Raw genomic sequence first — 23,093 nt, forward strand, 5'->3', positions numbered from 1 at the left:
AGGGGCAGAGCTGCATGACAGGGTGGGCCGGTGGTTAAGTTCACTGAAACATAAAGGGAGCTGGGTGGGGATCAGGAAACGACTTTATTGGAAGGTGGCAAGGCTTATCCCAGCTTCCCCACCCCACGACTGGTGCCTGTATCTCTCCATCACACACCTTCCCAGAAGCTCAGTCTTCTCCATCAGTTGTCTGGAGCACTCTGGGAAGAGCTTTGTCCCCTCCCACTTATAAGACCTGGGTGGAGACAGGTGCCCCAGATGGCAAACCTGTCTTTGAAGTGCTCTGGTGTGCAGTGGAGCTTCCATGAGAGAACAAGGAATGCTGGGTTAAGGCAAGGACCAGAGAGTCTTCTTCCCTTTGCCCCAAGCTGAAGGAGTTGTGGAGACCTGGAACATTTATTCCCAGTGTGCATTCCTTAGCATGGTCCTCCCCCTACCGCCTTGAACTTGGGGGATGACTTCTACTTTCCAGCTGGTTTTTTTTCATCCTGTTTTGACGCTTGGTGAGAGCCAACCTTCAGATCTGGTACTCCCAGCCCTCCCCATCTTCTAGGCCCCGGTTGACTATCCCTCGAAGGTCCCTCCTTAGAGTTCCCCGTCGAAGCCTTTCCCAGTTGATGCTGCTCTGGGAGGTGCTTCGAGACACTGAGGGTGTGGGAAAGGTCAGGTAGGCACCAAAGGAACGTGCCATCTCCAGTTTTTCTCCTGAGTCTTTTTCCAAGTCCTCTGAGCAGAGGCGGTCGTGTTGCTGGAAGGCCCGTGCATAGCGGCGGATGCGTTGCTTGTTGAGATCTTGCCTATCTTCCACCCTGGAGGGGGTGGGAGGAGGGATTCAGAGACGTGGAGCAGAAAAGAAGACCTAAGATCAAAACTTCTCATTCAGCCCCGCCATTGTTGGAGGTTCTGTGCAGCCACGTTGTGGACACGGAGCACCAGCCCCTCAGCCACTAGCCCTCAGGAAGCGGTAGGCTCTGAGGAATCTTAGGAGCCCAAGCTCAAAATGGAGTCCCGTCCTCAGTAGCCACACTTGCGACAATTAAGCATGCGGTCTAGGAAGCATACAGACCTCCGTATAGCTTCTAGAAACAAGAAGACACCATGCAAAGTGACTGCGGAGGGAATGCCACTAATGGACCACATCACTTACCGCAGGAACCAGCGGTCCCCAAGTCCATAATCGCGCCCACAGATCCCAGAGCGAGGCCACAGGCAGCGAGGCAGCTTCCGCTCCAGCATCACAGTGGTGGCTACAACCTGTATTTCGGGACAGAAAGGGAAGTCAGAGAGGTCGGGTACAGCTGAGAAGGGAAGGGAGAAGAAAGGAGACCAGGCAGAAGGAAGACAATTTAGTAACAAACTCTGGGGGTTATGACGCTCTAAAATAGAACCCAAACCAAGATGTGGCAAGAACTTAGTAGAGCCCCTTCTGTGTGAGAGAGTGGATGAGACTTGAACCTCACAATTCTTTATCCTATGACTTGAAAGCCATGACAAAGCCAGGTGAGGTGTGGGTGGCCTGCAAGAGTTTCCCCTCAAGAGAGACCTTGACCAAAGGTATAGGCAAGAGTGTGGAAGACATAGAGGAGTTTCACAGGTCTCAGAATGCTTTGAACCTGCATACATAACGTGATTTGAAAATATAAACATTCTGCTTGGAAACCTGATATCAACATACTCTCAAAATATTTCTCCCAGCAAACCCTTCTTAGCCGGGTTAGGTTTTACTCCATTTCCACACATCACAGTTAAGTGCTTTCTAGGATTTTATAGTTCCTTTTTTATTTTACTTAAATTATTTTTGTTGAGATAAATTCTTTTCCAGGTATATTTTTAAGTGGGGACTTGATTCATCACATTGTCTTTTATGCCCATCATAATAGGATCCAACTGAAGATAGCTTCTGCTGCTAAAGAAAGGGTTTTTTTTAATGTCATTATTTATAACACTTCCAATTTTTCTGGGTCAAATCTTGCAGGCTTCACTGTTTTCAGGAAGACTAGATACTTCCATTCTGACTTGGGAGCAAAACTTACCAAATATAGTTTTAGCCATTTGTTCATTTTATTTCTAGAAAAGACCAAGGATTTAATTGTTGAGAAAATACATGGAATTCTTCCCCAAGTTTCCAGAAGTGCTCTTGGTTGCTAATTAAATTCCCCTGGAATGTTGCATTATTTTATAACTTGCGCAAAAACCTATCCAAATATACATGAATACAAATGGCTGCTTCTATCTGAGCATGGCCAGTTCCTGAGCACGAAGGAGAGATATGCAGTAACCCTCCTAGCCACTAGAGGGCTCACCTGTGCCCTCCAGAGCTCATCCCGTTCATGGGCAACTCTCCAATGAGTGTCCCCCATCATGGCAATGAGGAGGTTGAGCATGAGCAGTGTGGCGATGATGGCAAAGGCGGCATAGGTGATGCTGTACATGAAGGGCAGATCCACGTCATAGTTGGCAGGACCATCGATGATGGTGAGGAAGAGTTCAAAAGTGCTGAACAGTGCCATGGGGTAGTCATAGAAATGGCCCAGCTCATCAGGGTCCTCTGTCTGGAAGATGATATAGAAGGCTGCTCCACCCAAGGGGTGAGAGTTACCATGGCAACTGTATCATGATTAGCCCACCATTAGCTATTTGATATCTGTTTCCATCCCATTCCCTTCATCTCATATTGCTGTCTCAACTCAAAACAATACATCTTAAATTATTTATCTTTGAGATTATAATAAAATTGTATTATTCCCCCGTTCTCTTTCCTCCTTCCAAGCCCTCTCTTCTTGCTCTTTATCATATTCATGGCCTCTTTTTCATAAACTGGTAATATATTTCCTGTTACTTGTTATATATTTTCAGGTGCTGGGTAACAAATTGATATGTTCTTCCTTGAGGAAGACTGTCTTCCTCTCAGCATTCCCCAGTTGCCTGTAGTTCTCTGTGTAGGGTTGAGGCCCTCTGGGCTTTCCTCTGTCCACCTTAGCATATCTATTGTTGTTGTCCTTGATCAACTCACAAAGGATACATTTTAAGTTATTATGCTCTACTGTTTTCTACAAGGCTTATGCTCCTAATCTTCTGCCCCTAACACTACTGTCACTCACTTCTGAGCAACATCTTATCTTTAGACATTTCATGGCCTCCTCTAATGTCTGGCCTCCCTCCAAGTTCCACCTGAAGAATTCTGTACCCTCTAAACTCCCCCACCCCAGCCATTTCCTCCCACAGCTTCCATCCTGGATCCATGATTTACCTGAAGCAAATCCCAAGATCACCACAGCCATCAGCCAGCAAAATCGCATCAAGTCACCAAAAATCATCTGTGGAGAGGAGGAGGCAGAGAACACCACACTTTCAGAGTGCTTACCAATCTGACACCAGTAAATCTAATCCCCAAAGTCTGATGGCTCCATACAGCAAGATGAGTTGGTGAACTACAACATGCTGGCTAAATCTACTTGCCCTGTTTTGGTGAGGATATTAAGCTAAGGATGATCTTTAAGCTCGTAAGAGGATTTTAATTAAAAAAAAAATTAGAGGAACATATGACAAGAACTATGTAGGGTTCATAACACCTGAAATATGTACTATCCAGTCCTCTAGAAAAGTGTTTGCTTAACCTTGGTCTAGGGATCTTTATTAGTAAGCATGGGGGAGGCACTGACCTTCTGGATCATGATGGTGAAGGGACCCAGCATTTGGAATCCTCTGGCAAAGTACATAACATTGCACCAACCCAACACCAGAGCAAAGGACATAGGCACCACCTCCCCATCTGTATTGGTGAGCCGCATCACCATGGTCACCAGCACCATGAAGGCATAAGTGATCCTGAGTGGGAAAAAAGGGGGAAAATGAGAAAAAAAAACCCTCAGTTTTATCCTGGGGACCTATAAACAAGAGTACAGCTGTGACAGACCCCATCCCATCAGATTCAGCCTCAACATACTCAGTACCCTGGGGTTGCACATCACAGAGGGAACTCAGAGCTAAGGGAAAGGAGGCCAGTGGAAGCCCTAGTGAGATGAAGGAAGGGAGTGGGATGAAGAAGACACTCACATGATGACATGGAATGGCCCCCCAAGGATGGTATGCCCAAAGAATCGAGTGACCCCCAACCTGAAGATGTCGGGAATCTGGAAAGAAGTCAGGGAGACATAACGGCTCTTGAAGACCAGACTGCGGGCTGGGCCTTGGGGCAGACAGCCTCCACCAGGATCCTATCCACACCTTACCTCCACCAGCAGGATGATCACAGCCCCAATGATGCTCACCAGCTCCCCCACCAGCCGTAGGTCATCCTTGGGGGTCACATAGGCCTCCTAGGGAGGAAAGATATTGGTAAATTGCCTGTCTCTGTCCTGTATATCAGTTCCCAAGGCCACTTGCTCTTTCAGATTCTTTCTAGACCATGAGGTTCAGCTAGTCTCAAACTCTGCTCCTAGGGTAAGAATGTATGTGTGTTTCTGTGTGTGCGGGTTGTATCTGTGCCCCACTTATCAGAGATCTAGGTGAGAAGTGAAATCCTGGTGTGGAGTCAGGAAAGTGGGACATCACTGTGAAGAGACGATTCCTAACGTACTATCTGTCACTACCAGGGAGTCACCTGAAGGAGTTTCTGCTGCAGGAGGGTGTTGTCCCGGGGATTGGTGCGGTTAGTGATCCTGGGCTTGAGGGGGCGGTAGACACAGCACATGGTAAAGCAGATGATGTACAGCACGTAGATGGCACCCAGCATGCAGAAGTAGGGCCGCCCGTACCTCTTCCACTTGAGGCTCACCAGCTCCTTCACAGGTGTCTGGTCCAGAATCTGGCGGGCCTGCACCGGAAGGAGTAGAACGGTATCTCCAAGACCCCCGCCACCCCTCACCAGGGCCTGAGATGGGAAGACTATCTACCTCACGCTTCTTGGTAGTAACAATAAGTTCCAGCAGGGATTGATCATTCCCTGAAGAGTCGATCTCAGTGAGGTCATAAAGAGTGGACGTCAATGGCCCGTAGGTCCACTGGATGTGCTTCCGCTTCTGCATCAGGTGTTGGAACATCTGGAAGGGAGTGGAGATGGTCACGATCCTGAGCCGAAGAGAGCAGCACAGCCCAGGAGAGAAAGATTGCAAAAGGCATTGGCCTTCTTGTAGACCACAGCCTTTGGAAGACAAAAGAACTCGTGTCCCACAGGATCCTAGATTTATCCTGCCTCAAGACTCTTTCCAGAACCTGGAGATATGGGGAAATTTGCAGGTCACTCTTCGGGGAAGGACAAGTGGACTTGGGCATTGCAGAAAATCTCAGGATGAGGTCTAGACTACATGAATTCCCAGTACTTCAGTCAGAGGAAACAGGCAAAGAGAAAAAAATGGACCAGTGACATGAAGGACATAGGTTGATGCAGATCGGAATTAGAGCTGAGAATGGGACCTAAGCCCTATAGGTGGATTGAGTTCTCTTTGTTCCTAGCAATGTAAAATGGGGGTCATTAAAGACACCTTAGGGCGTAGGTCTCACCACAGTGTTGCCTTCCACCCCAGCCAGCTTGAAGGGGGTGAGTCCCTGGTTGTTGGGCACAAGTTCCAGGGACTTCAGGTGGTCTCCCCCATCATAGGACAGTAACAGGTTGTACATCTGGCAGGCAAAGGTTTTGTTGGGCTGCAAGATGAGTATGTGCAGTACTGTGTTTCCTGGGGAAGACAGAAGTTGCCATCAGGTCCCCTGATGACTCACTCCCCATCCTAGTGTTCTCTCTCTCTCTCTCTCTCTCTCTCTCTCTCTCTCTCTCTCTCTCTCTCTCTCTCTCTCTCTCACACACACACACACACACACACACACACACACACACACACACAGCATCCAGTACTTTCTCTCATCCCCATCTTACCCAGGGAGTCCTGGGCCCGGATGTCAGCTCCATGTTCAATGAGCAGCCTAACAATCTCCTCGCTGCCCACACAGGCAGCAAAGGACAAAGGGTGCTCTCCTGTGGACACAAAGAGATATGTGACAGGAGACAGCAGGATCAGAAGAGGAGAGGGATAGTTGGCCTCCAGGCCTACAACTGCCTCCTCCTCCCCCATCTCAGCTTGTGGCTTGGGATCACTTGTGCAGCAGAAACCTCAGGAATGGACAGTCCAGAGAGTTATGGAGGGAATTGGCCTCTGGCTCTAAGTCTTAGAAGCACTGCCCTCCTGGCCTCCCAGAAGGACCTAAAGCGTCCTCCTTAGCCTCCCCTACTGCCATTGCTTCACTTTCCACCTCTGAGCCTGGCCCTGGAACTCACCATAGTAGATGAGGTTGTGAGGACTGCGGTGAAAGGCGGAGCCTGTAGCTCTGGCAGAGACACTGGCCCCTCTGGCAAGCAGGGCACAGACCAGATTCACATTCTGGTTCATGACTGCGATGTGCAATGGAGTCTGACCTGGCCCAGAGAGAGCTGGAGGTCACATATCTGTTTCCAGGACCCTGAAGAATCCCTCTCACATGTCCCCATAGTTTCCTTTGTGTGGCCATCTTGGATGGACGTTAAATGGTGTGTTAAAGGGTTTTAACAATGGGTGTTAAAGGTTCCCCGTAGATTCTTTTGTTTCCTCCATCCAACTCTGCCCCTTCCCTGGGTCTCTGGAAGATCAGGGACCAGATGTAATGACTTGTCATCAGCACTTAGAAAAAGGACAACTTGTGGAATAATAATAAAGATTAGGAATCTTCAGATAACTTCTCTGGTTCCCCGAATTATCTATCTAAGATTGCTAGACCATCCATCTTAGGGCCTCACCTTCATATAGCTCAGAGGTCATGGGCTCAAAAACCAGCTCTGGGGCAGCCTCCATCAGCACCATGGCAGCCTCCAGGTTGTCATAGAGGGCTGCTATGTGCAGTGCAGTTTCCCCCATGGCTCCTGGCATTTAGAGGAGGGGAAAAAGGCATATAATGTCTTTGGGGCAGTCAATGGAGAAAAAGCAGACTCTAGGTCTTGGGATCTCTTGGGGAGGCCTGTGAGGTCAGGGACTGACCCACAAACCATTGCTAGGACTCTGCTCCGTACCTCTCTGGTGCACCTCACATCCTTCAAACTTGAGTAACTTGCTCAGAGCCTGGACATCATTTTCTTTGGCAGCTAGAAGAAGAGGTGACTCCCAGATCCTACCAGGAAATGGGACAAGAAAGTGGTAACAGTAAACATGCCCAGTTGTGGAGCCAGTTATGAAGGCTTCACTCAGATATGTGTCTCTACAGCATGGATGGCAAGGTTCCTGACCCAGGCAGATGGGTCCATTACAGTGCAAAGGTCACCAACTCTCTTCTCTCTGTTGCTTAGTTCTCCTAAACTGACGTCCAACATTTAGCCTGTGTAAGAGAATGCCCTGACTAGTTTCCTATTCCCTGGTAGTGGGACGAAAACACCCAGGCCTTTACATGTGTGTGTGTGTGTGTGTGTGTGTGTGTCCACACATGTATATAAACCATCTGTGCCTATCGGACAAAGAAAGGAGGATTTTTGTTCAGGCATACACTCACCCCATGATCTGTTCATGCCTGGATGGTCCTATTCTGGACTCAGCGGTGTCCTGAGATTGCCCTGCATGATAAGCCTTGTTTTCTATGTACTGAAGGTATAAAGAGTTCCTCCCTCATATTTGTGGAGGAAGTCAACATGCAGAGACTAGTGGGTTTTCTTCTATTACAAGATGCCTTGCTATTTGACCTTCAATGTGGAACATTTGATTCCTCCACTTCCCTCCTCTTTCTGGCAGTATCTTCAGAACTCAATCTAAAAACAGCAACAGCCCTTGTGAGAAAGCCTGGCTCCGGGCAGTGGTCATTCATACCTCTCTCTCCTCACATCTTAACTTCTGCAATTTTCCCTCTTAAATCAGGAATCCTATAGATGATCAGCATCTCACGCAAATTAATAATAAATTTCAACTCTAATTACCCTTTGACATGAAATGTCCAGGTCTGAAGTTTAGGAAGAGTCCCAATGGATTCTTGTGCAAATGAAAGTTCTGGGAACATCACTCAAGCCAGGAGTCATTGAGTGTGGCCCATGCATGTGAAAATGCTAAAGTAATAAATCCAAGGCAAGCACTGGAATCCCATTCTCTAAAGAGCACTTTTTAAAGCTTAGGAAGTAAAGTCATCCATCATCCTCACACCCTGTCTATAGGGCCTTAGGTGCTACTTTATTTCCACTATTAGTACCTGTGAAGATATAAATGGTGGCCAAGAATGACAGATGAGGGGGAAATAGAGAATCTAATTTAGAGAATTCATTTATTGAATTTCATGTGGGTCTGAATGTTCTCATTTCCCCCTTCCATTTCTTCTTGAGTGTACCCAATTTTGAATTCAGAGTCATCCCAACTCCCAGTCCCTAGTATTTCCCTAATTATTAACTGATTTTTATGCATTTAGAAAAAATTATATTCCCTGGTTCTGCAAATCACCTCTCTAGTTTTACTCCAACTAAGAAACATGGTTCTGTTTTTATTGAATTTTTCCTTCAGCTTGGAGCAATTTGGTCTTTCTATGTAAATAAAATTATCACATTTATCCATAGATAGCTCATTACATGGCATACAAAAGTATCTGGACAAGAGTTCTCATCCTGAAAGAGCTGGCAGTGGCAAGAAGCTTACTACAAAGCTGGGGTTAGGAAAATGATAGAGAGAAGAAAGTGACTTCTATCTCGCACAACCATAACCCCAGCTCCCACATAGGCCCATGGGCAGCAACCAGGTTCAATCAATCATCTAAGATTCTGTCTCCATTTTGTTCTTTCTCCTTTGTTGCTGCTAAAGCTCATTAATTCACATCTTTGCACTCTGGTCCAGGATTAACAAGACATTCTCTTTGTTTCACTGTACCCTACTTACCCCTAGTCCATCCTTTTTAATGCTGTCAAGACAGTCTTTCTAAATGGCAATGTAGTCACAGCTTACAGAAGGCCGACGGGTCTTTCAATGCCCAAGGATAAGGAACACAGAGGTCCTTCACGGTCTTTATGCAACCATTTTTCCATTCTCTGATCCTCCCCCTCACTCCTTACACCTGGCCTTTCAGTCTCACCACACGCCTTAGCCCCACAGAGCACACCGTTCTTCTTGGGCCTGTGCCCACAAGGCTGCTTCTTCCTGAATCCACTCCCCCAACCAGTGATTGTTCATTGTGCATTCTGCACTTCTGTGCCCAGCAAAATTCCCTACTGTGCTGTGGCTGCTCACTATGATAGCTGTAGAGTGGATGAATCAGTAGTGATGCCATGGTGGCTTTACTGCCCCTCTTATTGTCTCTATCTATTACCCCCACCAAGCCAACCTTCAATAAACATATAGCCTAAGTGAAAAATAGTGTTTAGTTTGAAAATACTGCTGAAAAACAAGTTTTCTAGATCCTTCACCACCACCATGACTCCAGCCATTTGCCCAAAGCTCTCTTACATAGATGTTTTAGAACTAGAATGTAGGGGAAACACAAATTCCTCCAACACACACACACACACACACACACACACACACACACACACACACCATCACCAACATCACTATTCCCAGAACACTTTTCACTCTTTCCTTTGGTCTTATTTTTATTATAACATCTTGCAGTTTGTGTTGTAAATAGAATATGTTTCTTCCTCTATTCTTGGGAATCACAGAATTTCTTTTTGTTCATGACATGTCTCTGAAGCTGGCAAAGGTTCCCCACAAGCCTCAATTCCCTATGTAATCCTTCCCCTTTTGTCTGCTGCTATCCTAGCAGACCTGTGAAAGACCAAAGACTACCAGATGTAAAGTACAGTTACACGATGCTCAATTAAAATTGAACTTCAGTTACACAACTATTTCAATACTATTTTTTGCATTCTTTGAAAATGTCATGGATTTATACAATGTATTTTGATCATATCCATGCACAACTTCTCCCTTCAATTCTATAAATATATCTATGCAATATCTGGGGACATGTCTACAGTAACAACTTACCCATTATTCATCTAAAAGTCAAATTAAAAGAGGTGCCCTGTGTCTTATCTGGCAACTTAGTCAGACCACACCCCTGGTAAAGAAACAGCTTATAATCCAACTCAACAATGTTTGTAAGAAATGGCCTCGTCTGGTTGCAAACTCCAGAATTGGGAAAAGGAAGGGTCAGAGAGCCATTTTCAGCCTACTTTACCACTTGCAGTAACTACATAGGGCCACAAGGTGATAGCAGAGAAAGTCCCAAGTCCCTAAGGTAGTTGTAACAGCAAGGACACAGAACTCACAATCTTTGGTCTCCAAAACAAGAAGTGTAAGGAATACCGAAGAATCTTGTAGATTCTCCAATAGCAACCCATCGAGGCAGGTTAAAGAACAACTAAGTACAGGGGATAAAGGGAAGAGACAATCTGAACATCCCATACAGGACACCTGCAAAGAATTATCCCGCTCAACATGTTAACAATGCCAGGGTGGAGATGCTCTGATTTACAGGTGCAATTACTCATAACTTATTAAGAGAAAGGGAATCTTCACATAAAAAGAAACTAAAGTTTCATAAAACACTCAAAATATTGTCTAGTAATTAAAACAAGAGAGAAACAAAAAGATGTGGTGAGAGAATAGCAAAAGGAAATAGAAATTATAAAAACATGGAAGGTGTTTCCAGGTTCTTCAATGTTTTGTTTTACTTGGAAATTAAGTATAAAATTGAGCAGTCTGATTCCATGATGGCTTGGGGAAAATTCAGTAATAGGCTTCTTTGACACAAAACCTAGCATATTTGTTGTTGTTGTTGTTGACAAAGTTAGTGTTCTCTTGTTCAGGGCCAAGATGGTGTCTCCAAGTGAGAGTCCACGGCTTCCCTCCTTCATAACTTCTCTCCTCTAACCCTCTGCTTCTGATTCTTAGGAACGTATAAGTCTATGTGTGCCATGTGCATGAGTCATGTTCTGTCTTTTATTTTGGGAAACAAGGAAGGATCCAAAGAGTTTTAAGGAATGTTCAAATCAGGACAGTAGACGTGCAGAAATGGAGTCTAACCTACTCATGTAACAGATGGAGCCTTAGGGTGAGTACTCGGAAGTAATTCGTCCAACCAGGTCAGAGTCTGAGCTGAGACAAGTGCCTCCTTAGCCATTTCTCTGTCCCTGTTCTTTGTGTTGATTAGGGCTAGAAGTCGGCGGGGGGACCTCTGAGGATACATAGAAGTTTCTCTACAGATACTCTTACAGTTGACTGTAGGCGCTGAGTAGACTATGAGTGATAATACCATGTAGTTGCCAGGAGCATACATTTTCATTCTGATTGGATTCATTTCTGTTAGGAAGAAGTTCATAGCCCCCCCCGATTCTTGTCATCCTCAGTAGTTGCCTTTTTAATGCTATTTTTTTTGTCATAATCCCATTTGTTCAATGTGCCTGTCAGTTTCCAAAGTAACATCACTTAGTTGCTTTCCACAGTCATACAATAGCAGCTGAGTAATTCTCTCCATTTTTTCTAAGAAAAAGAAACTGAGGTGGCAAGGTCAGATACTGCCAGAAGATCACACAGGGTTAAAAGGCAGACTGACTTACCAAGAACATAGCCCCGGGTGCCTACCACTAAATTATGTGGTTCTTCTAGTTTTTACAGCTCTTCCTGATTTTTCTCGGGAGGTGGGGGTCAGGCCCAGAGCAATGACCACAGATGAGAAAGATCAGTCATGTGTGGGAACATGGCATGCACTGGGCACTCATGGGCCACCTCCCTCCAGCTGAGACTCCTGGCGATAAGAAGAGGAAGTCACAACCTGGAGAGTGTGCTTATTTCAAGATTTGGAACCAAGCTGTTTCTTAACTCCCTTACACAGGCAAGCACACGGGCACATATGTATGTGTGTATCAAGGCAAGAACTGAGGTAGGTCTACAGAAGCATGGCAGAGCTGAGCTTGCACAGAAACTTCAACTCAGATCTATTATTTATACAGGTATCTATGTAACCCAACTCAAACGTCCAGCATGACTCCCTGTCCTCCCAGGGAGTGAAAATGCCTGTACAGGAGGGGTGGGAAGTCAGGTTGGGCAGCCTCTGTGAAGCTCCCAGCACACACCACACTAGCAGAAATCAGATAACAGATAAGACAGTTTCCTTCTCTGCTCTCTCAACACTTACTTAAACCTTTTCATGACCTTCACCATGCTCACCTTTAACCTAAGTACGGTTATTCTTCCGGAGTCAGTAGGACATTGGTTCTATAACATTCCTCTCGTACCAAAATCCATACAAGCTCTAGCACCTTCCTTATGGTGATATAATATTTGCATATCATTTACATATTCATCTAGTAGACTTTGAGCTACATTCTGTGGCCCAGGCTGCCCTGGAACTCACTGTGCAGTCCATGTTAAACTTGTGGCAACCCTCCTGCCTCATCCTCCCAAGTGCTGGGGTTACAAGTGAAGGCCACAATGTTCAACTTATTTATTAAGTTTTGAATTTTTGGAGACAAGTTCCACTGTGTTTTCCACGTTAGCCTTGAGCTTATCAGTCCTGTGCTTCAGTATTCCAAGTACTGGGAGTATAGGTACACCATTGCCCTACCTCTGTTGTGTACTTTAAATTGTCTCTAGGTGACCTATAGTGCCTAGTGGAATATAAATTATATATAAATTGCTATTGTACAGTATTGTTTCATAATGATGACAAGGAAAAAATGCTGTACATGTTCATCATTGATACAACTACCATGAGCCTAACTTTGTATGACACACAAGCAGCAATATAGTTAGCTTCCTTGTCTGAGGTTGATTTAATCTGAAGATATGTAGGAACAACATGAACATTAGAACATTTTGTCCATGAGAACATGAGCTCTTTGAGAAGCAAGAACTATATTAGGTTAATTTCCCACAATCCTAGTGGAGTGTATTATGCTCAATCAATGTATCATACATTGGATATACAGAAATGAAAAACTTCAGGCCTCAAGAAATGGTTGAGAAGAATTGGTAAAGAGTTGAGAATTTAGCTAATATGGATTTCAATTGGGGAGCTGCATGATTAAGACCCAAGAGAAGTGTGTTACACAATGGAAGGTTGCCTCTGCTCATCTTACAGAGTTCTTAAAGCTTTGCCTTCTGGTGAGACCATCGTCTAGTCCATGAAATCCTAGCTGGTCCTATCCCAGAATTCCTCTCTGGGGCTCCCTCTTGAGTTCCAGGCCTGATTTGTTTTTTATGGGGCTGACAGAATCTCCCTCCATCCAAAGCCTGGGTTTGGTTTTATATCAGATAAGTTGGGTGATGGTGCCCATAAAGGATGAGACTCTCCACGATTCATAGGGTTTATTTAAGTGCTCACCCCCAGCTCATCCAATTTCCAGCATGCCTTCCCTGTGTGTAGCTGACCTCTCAGACCAAGAAACTCCAAAGAAATTTCAGCTCCTTCTGGGAAGTAACATCCAAAGAGGGCCACTAGCGTGGACACCAAGTGTCTGGGAAGAAGAGGGTTAAGAAACTATAGAAACATATGTGGAGATCAGAAAACGGAGGGGAGAATCCTCTGACTGGTGGCATTAGGTCTTCCTAGCCCAACTTACAGAGGAGGCCACTGGATGGTAGGAAGAAATGGGTACAGACTAGACACATGCAAATAGCATATGCTAAGCCAGGCTGCCTACTCAGGCCTAGGTCCTTTACTGAGTTCTTCCTGCACAGGAGATATAGGAACTTCACCTACCCCTTTCAAAACCCATGACCTTTCTGCAATCTGTGCCTGATGCCCCCAGCGACAGGGTCCTGAGAGTGGGAAGAGAACAAGGGAAACCAATGAGGAATTATTCTCTAACAACAATGCCGTTCTGTTGCCTTAAGACGTCATCAGCCAGACATGTGCCCTGGCCCCCACTCTCCCAGCCCTGGGGGGAGAGAGGTGGGTGGCTGGTGTGAGAGACAGGAAAGCCACAGCTCCAAGAAGGGGCACATCCCAGCTGGGAATGCTTAATCCAAAGAAGAGGAAATCCCATGCAGCCTTCAGGCCAGGTTAAGACAAACCCTGCATTCAGAGATGGAGAAAAACCCAAAGACAAAACCTTCAGCCTTTCCCCTGTGAATACACATGCTACCTGTCTCTGCATAGCCTGGGGGAGCCCCCAAAAGCAGAACTTCCTTTTAGCATGTCACCAACTGGGTGAGGAACCCCGTTGACAATGTCAGAGAAGAGACCACCACAGGGTGGGCCCAAGATTTCCTATTCTCCTGCTTCCAAATCCAAACTCTAAGATGCTGTCTGAGGCAGGAGTGGGTATCAAATGAGTATAAGGAAGTTTTCAGAGAATGGAAACAAAATGTGTTAGGGTATTCCTGAGGGCTCAAACTCCAGGTTCTCTCCCAGACACCCTAGCTTGAAAGGCAGCATGGTAAGCATTTCAGGCATTGTGGGCCAGGAGGTCCTGCAAACCCACCAACAGAGAGGAAGGTGCTTCAGGCTGCATCGGAACTTTGTTGGGTCTTTAAATCCCTGAGACAAATGGGCAGGAGTGTAAGTGTTTTGTTATTGCTTTATTCATTCGATTGCTGTTTCATTCATTCCCACATGTATGCTTATATATAAAATGTGTTTCTGCCATCGGCTGCCAAAAGGAGCATAGAGTACAGATACATAAGAATAACACATTATCCTGTCTCAATCCCCTTTTGTGTAGAGGGTTCACAAGGGCCAGTGAGGTGCCTGGCTACTGGGGAGGTACTCACAAGAGGCCTACAGGATTGAATGGGACTGTAAAGATAACTACCATCTGTGCCCAGGCTGCTTCTCACCTGACATCCTGGCCAGCTAGCTCCACAGGCCAAGACTCAGGAGAAAGTGCTAACAAGGAGTCAGTCCATAACCTGGGGCACAGACTGTCCAGCCAGGGGTGCCAAGAGAAAACTCAAGCAAGCTGGAAAGAGGTAGGGTGTGAGCTCTACTGCTAGGTAGAAGAGCAGGAGCAGATGGCAAGCTTACCTCTTCTGCTGCAGCAGGTTCTGTTCGTCTCGGCTCTGAGCCCAGGACTCTTGTCTGTGGAACCATCTGCAGAACTTGTTCCATAGGCAAAGTATTAACCCCTTCTCCTTAGGCAGTGACCACCCCATGGGGTGGAAGGCTGGTTCCTTGTGGGGCTGAGGCTGATGCCAGACCCCAACTGGGCTCGGCCTTGGGGCCACATTGGCACCCCCAAGAGCCGGCCTGCCTTCTCTCTGTAGAGGTCCCGTCTCCTGTCTCCTGTCTTTACTTCTCCTGTAGAGCTGGTAAGGCTTCCTGTGGCCGCCCCTATGAGTCTGAAGAGGGCTCCTGCTTTGTTCTACTTGGCAGAGCTGGGAATCTGCTGGGCTTGTATATCTGGAGCTTCTGTTGGGAGTGAGCAGGAGCTGTGTGGGCACTCCCTCCCTCCTCCCAAATTACCTGAGATTTAAAGAGACAGGCCCCAAAGTCCTGCCTGCTGAGGCCATGCGTCAGTCAGCTGCAACTCTCTCCACCCTGGAACTCTCCCTCTGTTCCTAGGCCTTCAAAGAGATTAAAGAGCTGGCCCCTGGACTTTGGGACACCCAATGACCTTTTTCTTGGAAGGCCTGGATAGGTCAGGCTCATTTGAGGGACTCTTGGCTGTGAGGAGGAGAAAAGCAAGAAAAGACCTTTTGCAGGATGGAGGGGCTACTGCCTGTCTCTTCTCAAGTCCTGAGGATTTAAGTTCTCTTGACTCTCAGGGTTAAATTCTTGCCTGGCCTGGAATAGGTGTATAAATAGCAAAGACTTAGTGCTCACCCACTTTGAGTTGAAAACTGCTCTCTGTAAAAAAACAGGCAGTACATATATTTTGGGCATTGTAAGCCCAGTACTTTCTCCAATGAACAGTCTTGGCTCTTTGGCTGTGGGCTGTCTCCATCACCACCACATAAAGATGTAAAATCCATCCCCAAGCCAGTGAGTCAGGGTATAAAATCTAGCCGTGAAAGATCCTGCTTCTGGTGGTGGGTGGGTTACCAGATAAGATACAGGCCGGGCCCAGTGAGGTGGCACCTATCTGTTATCCCAGTGCTGCACAGGTAGGGTAGAAAATGGAAAGACAGAGGCCAGCCTGTGCTACACTATGAGACCTGGTCTAGAAATCAAAGGTATAAGAATGCCCAGTTAAATCTGATTTGGGGGATAAATACAGATTTTTTTATATGCTCTAGAGTATTTTATCTGGCAACTTTCTCATAGGGACATTGGTCCTATACTTGAGTATGTCCACATAAACTCAGAGTGACCCCATGAGGCAGTTATTGTCCATATTTTTCCCATGGAGAAAATTGAGGCTCAAAGTACTAAGTGAGTCCCTAAGGTCACAGAAGTGACAGGTGAAGCCCCAAATCATCCCTGACTCTCTAATCCACCTTGCTTATGCTTCCCCATGTACACACTCTAATAGGCAAAATGGTTTCTGCAGAGGTCACAGGCATCCTCGGTCACAGCATCAGACCTCAACAGGGCCCACCCAGAGACTTATCTGTTCATCTTCCCTATATGGAAGAAGCTGAAGATCTGTCTTATTCAAAATTCTGCTGCCACCCAGGGGACCAGTTAGCTGGGATAGCACCTGGCTGTCTAAAGCCACGGGTGTCTGTGTGTCACTTTCCTGCTTCACCTTGTTGTTCCCATGTCACCCTCACAAAGCAGGAAGGCTCAACAAGAGAAAAGAAGTGTGAGTGTGTGTGTGGTACAGCGAGCGTCTAATATGCAGGTGGTATGTACATATGTGTATGTGGTATGCCTGTGCTCTGTGTGCTGTGTGCCCCATGTGTGTTGTGTATATGGGATGTGTTTGACATGTGGTATGGCCAGTGTGTATATTTTGTGTGTGCCCTTGATCTGCCCTTGGTGCTTTCTGTGTGCAAGCTTCATGCTGACTATGATACTACATGACAGGTACAGGGAATCTTGTATACGAGTATGTAGGATACGAAATGTTTGTACTGTGGGTTTGTTTGTGTTGTATGTGTTGTGTGTTTCATATATGCTATATGCATGTGATATGTGCTTTTCATGTAATATGCATGGTCCATGAAGTATGTGTTGCATGTTTTGTGCTTAGTATGCACGTAATAATGGTATGTGGTGTGTGTCCAGAATCTAGATATGGTATGTGTGATGCAGCATGTGTTGGCTCAGTGGGGTGTGTCACATATGTTGTGTGGGTTAGTTTGTATGAGCATACTCAAGCATGGGTGGGGAAGAGGTTCTTGGGAGCAAAAGTGAGGTATCTCTGTGGGTAAGGTATGGAAGGGCTACCTTCAAATGAAAAGCTACTCATGTTCCTGCTCTTGGGCCTAAGGCCAGGACATACAGCCCTGAGCAAACAATGCACTTCGATTAGCTGCCTTCCCCACCCAGCTAGGGGTCAGTGAGTTCAAGCTGGGTGGGGGTAAGTCTAGAATCCAAACCTTGAACCCAGGACCTTTGTGCCCATTAAGCCAAGTGTTTGTCTGTCGCTGACCCACCCCACCTTCTCTGTTCTCTTCAGCTCCAGGAAAAGACCCCAGTGTAGTCACGAGTGGGAGAGCAGATAATATAGCAAGGCTTGTATCGTGCTGGGGAGTGAGACAACAGGAAGCCAGCAGGAAGAAGTCATTTTTGAATGGCCTTTCCCCTTCTTTCTCAGCTTCCTTCACCCAGCCTTGATGGCGGATGAGTAGAGCTGTAGGTGGAGCACGTGTTGTACCAAAGGAGACACAAATGGGGTGGCTTGGTGGTGGCAAACTCAGGCATCAAGATTCCCTGTCTTTGCACCCCACATCGTGTTCTTAGGACAGAGTGAGGCTGTGGACTCATGTCTCCACCCAAGGCCTTGGTAACAGCAGTCCCCTCATCTACTCCCAGACTTGCAGTTGACAGGTATGTCCCCCTATGCCTCCCGGACTGCTGGTTCTGAGGGAACAGAAAGCATTCTGAAGATGGCATGGCTTTGTCCCCACGGCACTCCTGGGCAGTATTGCCCACTTAAGTGAGAGGAATTCATTTGGCAGCCCAGAGCCAAAGGGTGTCCTTATGCTGCATGCTGTGTTGGAGTGAAGGAAGCTCACACTTGGTCACAGGGATTGGCCTCAACTTGAGAGACTTGAAATCTTACTCTTCCTAAATCTATTTCCTTGATGACAAGTCTGAGGAGACAAATCTGAGACAAATCGTCAGCCCACTCAGTAAGTAGCTCCCTGTCTGTGGGTCAGCAGACAGCAAGGATAATCTGAAGTCTAGAACAGGTCAAGATGCTGTGTAGAAACAGTTGGTTCTATCTGGTTCTTGCTTTGGGCTTAACCTTACCTCCGATTCTAAGCTGGGGAGAAGGACATCAGAACATTAGTGGCTGTCTCTAGGGGTCACATGTGAGGAGTGGGGGGATTAAAAATGTTGATGAAATTCTATGTGTTTACCTTTGCTTAAGTGTGAGAATGGGCCTGAGATGCCAGTGTCTGCATTTGGCATTGTGGCTGGACCTGGGCACTGTGCATACTGTTTTCCTATAGGACCTGATTCAGGCATCTCCCAATGCTTAGCAGCATCTGGACCTCCAGTCATGAGGTGACAATAGCCTTTAGTGCCAACATCTTCAAGGGGCAAAACCAACTTTTACTGAGAGCCACCAATAAAGAGTGTGTGTGTGTGTGTGTGTGTGTGTGTGTGTGTGTGTGTGTGTGTGTGTGTGTCCATATCCCATTTCCTTCAGTTGTCACTGTAACTACCTCCACCAGTCTGCAATTGTGCCTCTATTTTCTCGCCTTTAGTTTCTGTTGTAAGGTGTGTATTGTGTGTGTGTTATACTTGGCTAGTGGGTATGCAGAATTTGCTTTGTAGATATATGACATGTATGTAGTCTGTAATGCATGCATCTGTGTATGTGTGTTGTGTATGTCATAGTGTGTGAAGTGCACACATAGAATGAATGAAGTATATGTGGAGGTGGTACATAATATTTTTGGGTGTGTTGTGTGTGTGGTATGTAGCATTTGTTATATGTACAGTGTGTGTATGTGTAGGGTATATAGTATTTTATGTTATGTGTGTATTTAGAATGTGAATGTGTATATATGCTATATGTATGAAGTGTTGTGTATATGCATGTGGTTTGTGTTACACATATTCTGCATAATATGTTTGTTGTATATGGTATGTACTTATGAATATCTGTGTGCATGTGTGTGTGCAGAACAGTGGGACATGCAAATATGTGTTTTTACTATTGTGTGATGTGTGACTCATATGCATACATGCTTTGTATGTGTATGTGTTGCATGTTGAGTATGTATATATTATATTGTACTGTGGGTGTACGTAGAGCATACTTTGTTTGCATGTGTGGGTTGGATATGTGTAGTGTGTGGGCCTGTGTATCCATGTCTAAAGCTCTGTGTAGTCTCTGTGGAACTCTGGGTTTCTGGTTTCTTAGTCCTCTCCAGCTCCTCCTCTCATTGGATCCAATGACTCTCTCTGCCCATGGTTCTTAGTCTGGGCCCTCCTGGAAGGTGTCTGCAGGCAGTTTGGTCGGCAGGTCTAGCTTGCTGATGGCTGACGATGGGGTCTTCAAGGATGGAGCCAGGGCAGGGCAATGAGGTCACTGACGTCACAAACAGTGCTCACTGAGAGTGGAGTTTGTTCCCGTCACGGGGTTCAAAAGCCCTGAGTGCCAGCTCATAAAGCCAGTAGAGGTTAGCAGGTGAGCAGGCACATCTCACACACACACACACACACACACACACACACACACACACACACACACACACACGCCGGCACTACCCAGGGGCTGCCATGGCTGACTTGGAGACTGGCAAGCCGGGCTTTGGTGCTGGCTCTGTTGTATTCCTATCTGTGACTGGAAGACGCTTTGTGCTGAAACCCTTCCAGGCCCTTTTCAATCCAAACAACTTGTGACTGTGAAGAAATCTGAAGGTGCGGTTCCATGTGTACACAGAGACACTTCACTTTTCACAGGTCGGGAGCTCCAACTCATTGCAGAGCTTTTGTCCGTCTCCCCCCCCCAAACAAGCCTTTGTTCACCTTTTCTTCCTCCTGTCAAACACAGCTGTAGCGCTGTTAGTCTGCCCCACAGCCTCCTTTCCTGCTCTCGCCTGCCCAGGCCCCAGTAAGCCTGACAACAGGAGATGCACCGTGGAGCTTCACACTCTGCTTCTTTGGGAAGTTATAGGGAAGGGCCAAAAGGAAGGTGGTCGGTTGGAAGGCCAAGGTGGCGGCCACTGGCCACTGGGAAGGCAGAGGCCATGATAGCCATACTAGGAAGCTACTTCTACTGTTTGAGGTATACGTGTGTACACTTTTTTTGGAATTTACGAGAATTAGTGCACTTTTCATGTGAAAACGGATCAGTGTACTGTAGCAATATTTCCCCACCCCCAGCCCCTCCTGGGGGCTCAGTTTACTGTGTAAACGCACACATGTCTGTTTTCTGGTTTCCTTCAAATTGTCTTTACATTTCAAAATCCGTCTTGCCCTCTACATTGCAGGATTCATCCAGAGGTCATGCATGGATGGATGGATGGGAGCATCTACCTTCTTACTTGTATTGACTACCTAATCTGACCCCACCCCCTTCCTATCCACACTACCAGTGGAAGACTGCTTGGCTCCGCCTCGACGAGATAGCGTGCGGTCCGGTCCAGGTGCAATGACCATAGACAAGTCCCACCTTGAGAATGCTTATGCTGATGGTGGCGCCTGTCTGACTCTGTCAATAAGTCTGGCACTTGTTCCTTAGTCCCCCACCCTGAAGATATCAGGGGAGGGTCTGAGGCCTGGTTTGAGGAACTTGGCAATGGGTCTCATGGGTTTGTGAAAGAACTTGGTTACTTTAGAGGAAGACCATGAATCCCAGGGACCCCACAAGCTCTGACCTCACTCACTCAGCATCTGGCTAGATGTGACTTAGGCCCCAGCAGGGGCCCCCTGGAGATATGATGCATGAAAGAAGGTATCAAAGTCCACAGCCTGCCCCTGGGTGAGCCGCTGGTCGTATTGACCTTGTTTTCCCCAGGCCTGTTTTTACTCCGCTGCTTCCTTCTCTGTCTCTCCTCCTCACCAACCATGGGGTCATCTGCCTTCCAAAACTGGACCTCGATCATCTTACCCCCACTCACTGTATCTGTATCTCTTGGTCTGCAGAACCAAACAGGAGGAAAACTGCAGACTTGTACACAGCCGCCCTCCAAGCCAACCAGCTTTGCCAAGCTGTGCGAAGTGTGCTAGGGTGGGTTGGCTTCCTAGGAGAGGAAAGCAGAGGAAGCAATTGATTTTTAGTTATGGCGGCTGCATTCCAGCTTCAATGCTGTGAGAACTTCCTGGGTGACTTTGAGGGTGACTGACGGATCAGGGTTCCTGATTTGTAAAACTTAAGGCCCCCTGTTCCTCACTTCTTTCTCTGTCCTTTCAGGCTACCCAGCCCTCATCTTCCCTGGAGGAGCTTCACAGAAATGGATCTCTCCTTCTCTGATCAAGTCTGGATGTCCATGTATAAAAAAACAGTGCAGGCACTGTACTAGGTCGGGAGGAAAAAGAGAAGGCAACAGGGTGAATCTGGGTATATGAGCCTCTGATCACTGTCTAGCTCCGGGTAGGGAATGAATGATGATTCCCAACCTTGGCAATTTCCAGAATTCCCAGAAGTCAAAATAGAGGAGGAAACAAGGTGTGTAGCCACTCTGGCCAAGCAAGAGGAAGCCAGGGCAGTGTCTCTGGATTCCAGGTTCAAATCCACCATCGGTTTCTACTCTGTATGGAATATATATTCACTCAGCCAAAGATTTGGGGAGGTGGATGTGGCAAGAAACAGTATTGTTTAGGGCTCAGGAGATGGTCCTACATTTCTTTGTGGCTGCTCAAATCCAGCCCGCCTTGGAAAGAGGATATTCAGAAGCAGCTCTGCCGTGGCACATGTTATCACTGATCTTTCCCCGATTTGCTCCCACCTGCACTTATTCTTTTTTCTCTCCACCCCAACAAACGCAGTGAAAGGGCAGCCGGTGATAAGAACTCTTTCAAATTCTATTTATTCAACACAAGCACTCACTGAAACACCCTGCCACCTCCGTCATAAAACCAAGCAAAACGCCAGACTTGTTAAAGGGTAGGGGTGATTAATGTGTATAGACATGTGTAAAACTGTGGGAGGGGACTGCTTCTTCTTCTCGATGATACCAGACTAAGGGATCCGAGTCAGAGACACAGAGGGATGGGGGAGGAGGCGTGTCTGAGACTGGGGGAAGATTCTGAGCCCTGGAATCAAGATGTGAGGCCCTGGTTCTCACAGGTGGGGATTATAACTCAACCTGGGATGAAATGGAAGCTGAGGTCCACTGTCAGCATGTTCCAGAATGCAAGTTAGCACCAAGCTGGGGTACAAGGGGCTGGAGGGATTCTGAGTAGATACCTGAGCAGGGTGTGGTGGGAGGCCGAGAGGAAAGTGGAGAGGTAGCAGCCAAGGAGGCCAGGAAGAGGTGACCTGGTGAAGAACAAGGCAGGGCCTGAAGCCAAACAGCACATTCTCTAGGTGGCTGTTGGGCAATTCTGGGTCTACCTAGGCAGAGAATGTGAGGTCCCTGGTCAGTCACCAAAATAACAGGAAACAGAAAGAAGGCGGGAGCTTGAGGGGGGAGTTTTTAGTTATTCTGCAACTCCTGCCCATCCTCTCCCTGCCACGAGGCACAATTCCAGGACAAGGGACAAGGTGCTGTCCCATGTATAGATCCCTGTATACACTAGGATATAGATGTCTGAAGAAGCCACTGGTGCTTATACCGGTGCTTAGTCAACATAGGTGTACTAGAGCATGCATAGGGCTGTGGGGGGCCAGGAGCAGAGCATGAGCTGAGTGAACATTGACTGGAATATGTAATGAGCTCTTGATAGGGACCTGTTCACACAGTCATCATATTATCACAGAGCCACATGCTGTCCCTCAAGGACAATCCTCCTGCATGGCTCCAATCTGCTTCCCTTTGCTTCCTTCCGTTTTCCTGTCTCCAAGCTGCCACAAGGTCTGGGAACTATTTTGCTATCTGGACTGGGCCATAAGTCCTTACACACAGACCAGAGTGTACAAGGCCAACCCCCAG

The 23,093-nt window shown here is 46.8% G+C and overlaps 1 protein-coding gene across 2 annotated transcripts; it reads right to left on the reverse strand.

Annotated features, from left to right (window-relative positions):
- Positions 1-65: 65 nt before the first annotated feature.
- Positions 66-15,373, reverse strand: Trpv6 (transient receptor potential cation channel subfamily V member 6). Of its 2 annotated transcripts, XM_052720350.1 has the most exons (15): positions 14,959-15,373; positions 7,037-7,134; positions 6,767-6,889; positions 6,272-6,409; positions 5,873-5,971; positions 5,503-5,675; positions 4,896-5,042; positions 4,604-4,816; positions 4,233-4,319; positions 4,057-4,133; positions 3,663-3,828; positions 3,251-3,317; positions 2,304-2,572; positions 1,148-1,254; positions 66-809 (listed from the first exon to the last, which is right to left on the reverse strand). In XM_052720350.1, the coding sequence occupies exons 1-15, from the start codon at positions 15,084-15,086 to the stop codon at positions 518-520; spliced, it is 2,184 nt and encodes a 727-aa protein (XP_052576310.1). In that variant the 5' UTR covers positions 15,087-15,373; the 3' UTR covers positions 66-517. The 2 variants fall into 2 exon arrangements, with proteins under 2 accessions (XP_052576310.1, XP_052576311.1); XM_052720351.1 differs by lacking the exons at positions 7,037-7,134; positions 14,959-15,373 and having other exon boundaries at positions 6,272-6,404; positions 6,767-6,879.
- Positions 15,374-23,093: the final 7,720 nt, after the last annotated feature.

Source organism: Peromyscus californicus, unplaced genomic scaffold (assembly GCF_007827085.1).
Source record: "Peromyscus californicus insignis strain IS unplaced genomic scaffold, ASM782708v3 Scaffold_6__1_contigs__length_162567912, whole genome shotgun sequence".
Classification (NCBI taxonomy): Eukaryota; Metazoa; Chordata; class Mammalia; order Rodentia; family Cricetidae; genus Peromyscus; species Peromyscus californicus.